At 44.1% G+C, this 7,499-nt stretch overlaps 1 protein-coding gene across 1 annotated transcript in view; it reads right to left on the minus strand.

The window, feature by feature from the left end:
- slc6a3 (solute carrier family 6 member 3) overlaps positions 1-4,795 on the minus strand; it is a gene marked incomplete at both ends in the record, with an annotated part of 11,923 nt that extends 7,128 nt beyond the window's left edge. Inside the window, 6 exons of the mRNA XM_084442009.1 lie at positions 94-218; positions 596-699; positions 1,586-1,720; positions 2,229-2,367; positions 3,752-3,971; positions 4,780-4,795. Coding sequence (XP_084298135.1) covers positions 94-218; positions 596-699; positions 1,586-1,720; positions 2,229-2,367; positions 3,752-3,971; positions 4,780-4,795 — 739 coding nt within the window. The remainder of the gene's footprint in view (positions 1-93; positions 219-595; positions 700-1,585; positions 1,721-2,228; positions 2,368-3,751; positions 3,972-4,779) is intronic.
- Positions 4,796-7,499: the final 2,704 nt, after the last annotated feature.

Here is a 7,499-nt window from a genome sequence, read left to right on the forward strand (position 1 = left end):
ACTGGGCCCCATCCCATTCCAGCAACTAGACGGGTCCCATTCCAAAAACCGAGGTGGCTTAAGGTTCGGGGAGTGTTGCGCGGTTTCCCTCACCATCCTGGGCCACTTTGTCCAAGGCCACGTTGTGCTTCTGCGCCATGTAGCCCAGGAAGGAGAAGATGACGAAGCCTGAGAAGAAGCTGGTCAGGGAGTTGATGGAGCTGGTGATGATGGCATCTCTGTGAGACAGGAAAGGTCAGTGAGTTCACACTGTCCTTCACTTCCAGCTGCTCAGAGAAAGCAACCATATCAAAAGGCAAATAGGAAGAGGGACAATGACGTTTGAGAAGACAGGTATTCTTAATCTATGGTTTTTTGATCTATGGTTTGTGATAAATACTGTAGATAATTGCCATTTGAACTGCGGTTCTGTTGTGTGTCTGGGGGAGAGACCCTATCATCATCACCACTGTTGATCACTGTCAAAGCCCTGGGTGAGAATTAGCTTCAAAGGTAATTGTTATTCAAAAGCTTGGATCAGGTGGAGGCTGTCAACACTCGGTCTCTCTCTCTCTCTCTCTCTCTCTCTCTCTTTCTCTCTTGGTGAGCAGCTCACCTATAGCAGTTGTTGCTGAATTTGTTATAGCTGGAAAAGGCGATTAGCACACCAAACCCCACGCCCAGAGAGAAGCAGATCTGCTGGGCGGCCTCGATCCAGACCTGACAGACAGACAGACACACAGCCGGGAGGCCGGCACAAAAGACACAGGAAAAAAGCCGTTATTAGACATAATTGCAGGAAACTCATTCAACAGAAAGATGAAAGACACTTGTGAATACAGGGGTAATTTTGCAAATTGCCCCTGCTTGAATGTGTCTAATCTAATTCTCAAATTGCCACTCTCCGTGGTCCCATGTGCTTACGGGAACTAGCTAGGAGACTCTCGTAAAGGCAAATGTAATATCTGATCTACTTTATCAGCTGGGAAAAGGTTTCGATGGCAAAGATATCTAACAAGTGACATACGTGTCTATTTTCATACACTTAAGGGCATCAATACCTTTGATAGCGTACGATTTGAGCGTTCATAATTTTTTCTCTCTTTCTCTGATTTCCGCTCTCCTTCCCTCTCTCACAAATGCGCGCGCACACACACACACACACGCTCACACACACACACACACACACACACACACACACACACACACACACACGAAACGAGCATAAAAAAACATATTGTGCCTTATTCCGAACATTTCAGGCAGAGCTTTAGTGTCTTCTATAATGTCTTTGCCAGTCAGGTCTGCAGAGTGAGGCGATGCCTCCGGTGACATCCCAGGCCGTTGTGACACAGGGGAGGACAGGCTGTGTCTGTGTCTGTGAGGCTCATCAAAACGAATCACCACTGAACCCCCCCTGGTGTGTGTGTGTGTGTGTGTGTGTGTGTGTGTGTGTGTGCGCGTGTGTACCCCTCTCACTGTTTTCTCTCTAACTCCCATCGTTTAACGACCCCCTCGTCTTTCTCCCTCTCCCTCTCCCTCTCTCCCTCTCTCTCTTTCCTTCTAACCCCCCCCCCCCCCTCCCCCCCTCCCTCCCGGATCTCACCGTGGCTTCGCAGAGCTTGATGAGGTCGACGCTGAGGTAGGCCTTAATGCCATCGATGGCTCCAGGGAGGGTCACCCCACGCAGGAGCAACACAGTCAGGACCATGTAGGGCATGGTGGCCGTGATCCACACCACCTGACACACACACACACACACACACACACACACACACACACACACACACACACACACACACACACACACATACACACTGAGTTGTCTCTTCACAATGCCAGGCCTTATCTGTGTTTACATGGCTGAAAGTAAACATGATTTAAAACTATAAAGAAAAAACGTTTCAGTTTAAAGGGATATGCCAACATATGATATGCTAACACATTTAGCTTCCTTTGCCATTCAGCCTGTTTTGACCCATAAAAACACTTCCCGAGTCCATTCACACTAGCTAAGGCACTAGCCTATAGTCATGGCAATAATCTTCCTAATAACTCCAATTCTTTGGGTCTATCAGTTAATCTTCTTAGAATGCTTTACCTGCTAATCGATTTTAGCTTTTACCAGTTTTTACCGGTTTTTACAATTTAACTAGTTCAGGCAATGTACTCTCTGGACTCCATGAGGTCTTGTAGACACCTTTGTTGTGGATGAGAGGAGAGAACTACTCCATTTGTAGTTTTCTTACCTTCCCCGAAGTCTTGACACCCTTCCACAGGCTGAAGTAAAGGACTACAACGACCACAGCCAGACAGGAGGTCAGCTGCCAGCGCGGTGGACCCAGGTCGTCAATACCTCCACTGTCCTGCAAGTGGAGCACTCCTCGCCTGAATGCATACAAGGTTGGGAACTGTAACTTAAAGGGATATTCTGGAATATCTGAACTAGGGCCTCATTTTCGAGTTACCTATGATGTTTTTGACTGATGGAGATCATTTTCAGTTAATTCCATGCTGTAGATAGCTTTGTGTCGTTCCAATTTCCACTGGTGGCTAATGCTAGTGTAACACAATGAAGTCACCTTAGCCTGTCTCTCGGGGATTCTTTTTTGTCTATTTAAACTAATCGTGTAATTAACTGAAAATGATCAGTCAAAAACACCATAGGTAAGTCGAAAATGAGGCCCTAGTTCCAAAATTCCAGAATATCCCTTTAACAGTGAATGGGTTTATCATTGGAGTGGAAACGTCATTCGGGATAAATAAGCCTCACTGTTATGCACAGAATGAGTACAGGCCATGTGTCTAAAAACACATTTAGCAAATGTACTGTATGTCCAATACAGTCAAATCATATTGTGTGAGTGTGTGTCTACTCTGGCTATAAGTGTCCAATAAAAGTCAGCGGTGATTGAAATGAGTGCTGGAGCCGTCCCTACAGATCACTCTGTGACCCAGGCACTGAAATTGTTCCCAGGTGGAGATGGAAATAGCTCTCCATCCATCCATGCCAAGTCAGGACTGTCACAACAAACACCCTCTAAACAGAATATCCGACACCTGCTCATCCTCACAGACAACTGGCTAGGTACATGTGTACTAACTGTAGGTACATGTGTACTAACTGTAGGTACATGTGTACTAACTGTAGGTACATGTGTACTAACTGTAGGTACATGTGTACTAACTGTAGGTACATGTGTACTAACTGTAGGTACATGTGTACTAACTGTAGGTACATGTGTACTAACTGTAGGTACATGTGTACTAACTGTAGGTACATGTTTACTAACTGTAGGTACATGTGTACTAACTGTAGGTACATGTGTACTAACTGTAGGTACATGTGTACTAACTGTAGGTACATGTGTACTAACTGTAGGTACATGTGTAATGCAGGTGGCTCAATAGGAGACTGAGACCAATAGACTTTCCATCAGTTCATCAAGCTAGTTATCTCTTTTTAAGTTTAGTTTTAGTTAAGTCTATACATTAGCATCATTAAGAGGTTCTGTTGGCGCCCTGTAGACCCAGGTTAAAGCCCCTTTTGGGTATACACTCATAAGCAGGATTATGAGTGGAAGGTTGGTGTATGTCCTATCTAGACAGTTGTCAATAGCACAGGAAACATGGAAGCCAAGATGGGACTCAAACCAAACTTAGACATCGTCTCAGGGAACCAACCCTCAGACCTCAAGCACCCCGAACCACCTCCGCTACGCATGTCAATTCTCAGGAGAGAGGGAGGGGGGGTTGACTCCAACCGACTCACACAAAGTACTCCTCGGCGGGCGTGGATTTGGGCGCGTCGTTGGGGGTGGTGTTAAAGGACCAGACGTCGGAGCAGTTCTCGCTGTTCCAGGTGTTGTTGCAGTGCACCCAGGGCAGGTCCCTGGTGAAGGAGGAGAACAGGTAGAAGAGGGACCAGGCGATGATCACGTTGTAGTAGAAGCCCACATACAGGGAGATGAGGATCACTGTGAAGCCCACTCCTACGGGAAAAGAGACATCTTCATTGGATTATCTGAGCTCCACGCTGGTTGAAAGGAGAAAGGCTAGGACATGTCTTGTTTTTGTGAACTATCCCTTTAACAATGATGGAGAAAGCAACACTTGAGGTAAAGGCAAACACAAGCAACGCTTTGGAAAGGGTGCACCCCCAATGCTACCCCTACCCATCCATCTACCCTCTCCGCGCATCACAGACCGTGTCCACATCCCAAACGTGTCACTTTCCTCCCTAACCTTTGCTAACTACCGTGTAACAAACGGTTTTATTCATGATGCCTCACATACATGGAATAGGCTACAACTGACTCTGAAGTTTGAGGTATTCCCTCCATTTATGGAGTTTAAGTCTCTGGCTCTGGACCTTTGACCTTCGTCTTGTAATTGTTTAATTGTTTTAATTGATTGCTTTAATTGAGTTTGTTTTGTTTGTGTCTATTGTGAACTCATCAACCCTGCAAATAAGGGAAACTTCAGTGCTTTTACGAGTCAAAATAAAGGTTTTTGAGTGTGCATGTCCCTTTAATTCGCGTACAGAAAGCCCTGTTTTTTTTGTAATCCTGAGGCGATATTTGTTTGGGCAGAATTAGCCTATTAGCAACACATGTGTAATCTCCGCAGTCCTTTTCAGAAGCATCGATCCTGCGGAAACAAACCGTCTGATCAGAGTAATGACCGCCCCCCCCCGCCCGTCCCCCCGGTCCCCCCCCCCCGCGGAGAGGCAGCGCCAGCGTCAGGCGAGGGATTAAAACGCCAACTTCCTCTGCAGGGTCACCCGGTGGGTGGAGCTACCATCCAGAGAGGACATCTTCCAGAGGACACACTGAGAAGAGGACACACTCGGGGAAGAAAGGACACACACACACACACATATGAGACACAGTGTGTACTGGGCACACAGACACACGCACACACACATTCACATATGTACACATGGGACCACATGAAAGAGACACACACACACATGAGACACAGTGTGTACAGGGCACACAGACACATGCACACACACACACGTACACAGGGGACCACATGAAAGACACACACACACACACACACACACACACACACACACACACACACAGGTCTCACCCTGGTCCTCACACACTGTGATGCGACAGATGCTGCAATAATGAGGAAATTCAAGATTTACACATAAAAGCAGCAAACTCAACCAGTGTGTGATTCTAGGACAGATTACCACAAGTCACATACTAGACTACATGATGGGTTTTTCACTGTGTAGCTTTCCCCCGTGTCTATGACATCCTAACTCTCCTCATCCTCATTTGTGTCCTTTGTGAAATAAGTGCAGTGAACCTCTCAGATCCCACTCATGACTCATGATGAATGTCATCAGCATGCACAGTTGTTGAATGTATAAGTGGAGTGGGCTCTTCTAGTTTGGATTTATCTATAGAGCCGGCATATGGGCCCATCATATTTTTTGTTTCTAAAATGTAAGCATTTATTCAAAAGTAAGTAGCGAGTTAAAATATCAGTATAGGTTTGTTTTGTTTTTTAACTCAAGTGATTTTAACTGTATGTAGGGCAAAATATACGTAGTGAAAACGACAATGTGACAAAAAGAAAAGGTCATGGAATAAGATGGTAGGATAATTGACTGTTCATTCCCCACCAGTTCGGCAAAAAATCCTTCCTGTCCTTTTGGTCTGGAATGAGCTTCAAAGAACCATGAAAGGGCAGGAGCTTGTCTCACTAGAACATTTTAAAGATATGAGCTTGTCTCACTAGAACATTTTAAAGATATGAGCTTGTCTCACTAGAACATTTTAAAGATATGAGCTTGTCTCACTAGAACATTTTAAAGATATGAGCTTGTCTCACTAGAACATTTTAAAGATAGGAGCTTGTCTCACTAGAACATTTTAAAGATATGAGCTTGTCTCACTAGAACATTTTAAAGATATGAGCTTGTCTCACTAGAACATTTTAAAGATATGAGCTTGTCTCACTAGAACATTTTAAAGATATGAGCTTGTCTCACTAGAACATTTTAAAGATATGAGCTTGTCTCACTAGAACATTTTAAAGATATGAGCTTGTCTCACTAGAACATTTTAAAGATATGAGCTCGTCTCACTAGAACATTTTAAAGATATGAGCTCGTCTCACTAGAACATTTTAAAGATATGAGCTTGTCTCACTAGAACATTTTTAAGATATGAGCTTGTCTCACTAGACCATTTTAAAGATATGAGCTTGTCTCACTAGACCATTTTAAAGATATGAGCTTGTCTCACTAGAACATTTTTAAGATATGAGCTTGTCTCACTAGAACATTTTAAAGATATGAGCTTGTCTCACTAGACCATTTTAAAGATATGAGCTTGTCTCACTAGACCATTTTAAAGATATGAGCTTGTCTCACTAGACCATTTTAAAGATATGAGCTTGTCTCACTAGACCATTTTAAAGATATGAGCTTGTCTCACTAGAACATTTTAAAGATATGAGCTTGTCTCACTAGAACATTTTAAAGATATGGGCTAAAAGTCATGGAAGAAAATGAATTGCGGGTCTGAAAATAACGACTCATAAATGGTAACATTGCTAGAAATACATTTCTAAAATTTAAATAAATACACATTTAACTGCCTTCAATGTGTAACTTGATGTGGATTTTATTTTTTAATCTTTAATTTTTAGATTAAAATGTATTATTATTATTAAATTATTATAATGCCATATGTACTGTATTCTGTATGCTTTATATTCCTTCCAATAAAATGTTGTACTACTACATATATATATATATATATATATATATATATTATATATATATATATATATATTTTGGCTGGGGGACATTAGGACATTAGGACATCCCAGCTAGCTAGACAACCCTGTCTTTTAATGGCGGATCAGTCCGGTCAGGCGAGCAACCGCCGCCGTGTGGAGGAGGAGCCGTCGCGGTGGTTAGCGGAGACAGGGGGAGGAGTCTGTTCTCCCTGTCAGACCCTCTCTCTAGCACGTCAGCTCTTCGCCCTCAGACCACTCCACCAACCCCCAATAAGAACCTTGTTCACCCATGTGTTACAGAGTACAGGAGTGACAGAAAATGTGTCCTCTGCCACAGAAGGGTGAAGAGAGAGAGAGAGAGAGAGAGAGAGAGAGAGAGAGATTGAGAAAGAGAGAGATTGAGAGAGAGAGATTGAGAGAGAGAGAGAGAGAGATAGAGGGAGAGAGAGAGAGATTGAGAGAGAGAGATTGAGAGAGAGGGAGAGAGAGAGAGAGAGAGAGAGAGAGAGAGACCGAGGGGGGGATTGAGAGAAAGGGAGAGAGAGAGAGAGAGAGAGATTGAGAGAGAGAGAGAGAGAGAGAGAGAGAGAGAGAGAGGGGGGATTGAGAGAGAGGGAGAGAGAGAGAGAGAGAGGGGGGATTGAGAGAGAGGGAGAGAGAGGGGGGGGGGGGATTGAGAGAGAGGGGAGAGAGAGAGAGAGAGAGAGAGAGATTGAGAGAGAGAGATTGAGAGAGAGAGAGAGAGAGAGAGA

Source organism: Borostomias antarcticus, assembly GCF_949987555.1.
Source record: "Borostomias antarcticus genome assembly, chromosome: 8".
Lineage (NCBI taxonomy): Eukaryota > Metazoa > Chordata > Actinopteri > Stomiiformes > Stomiidae > Borostomias > Borostomias antarcticus.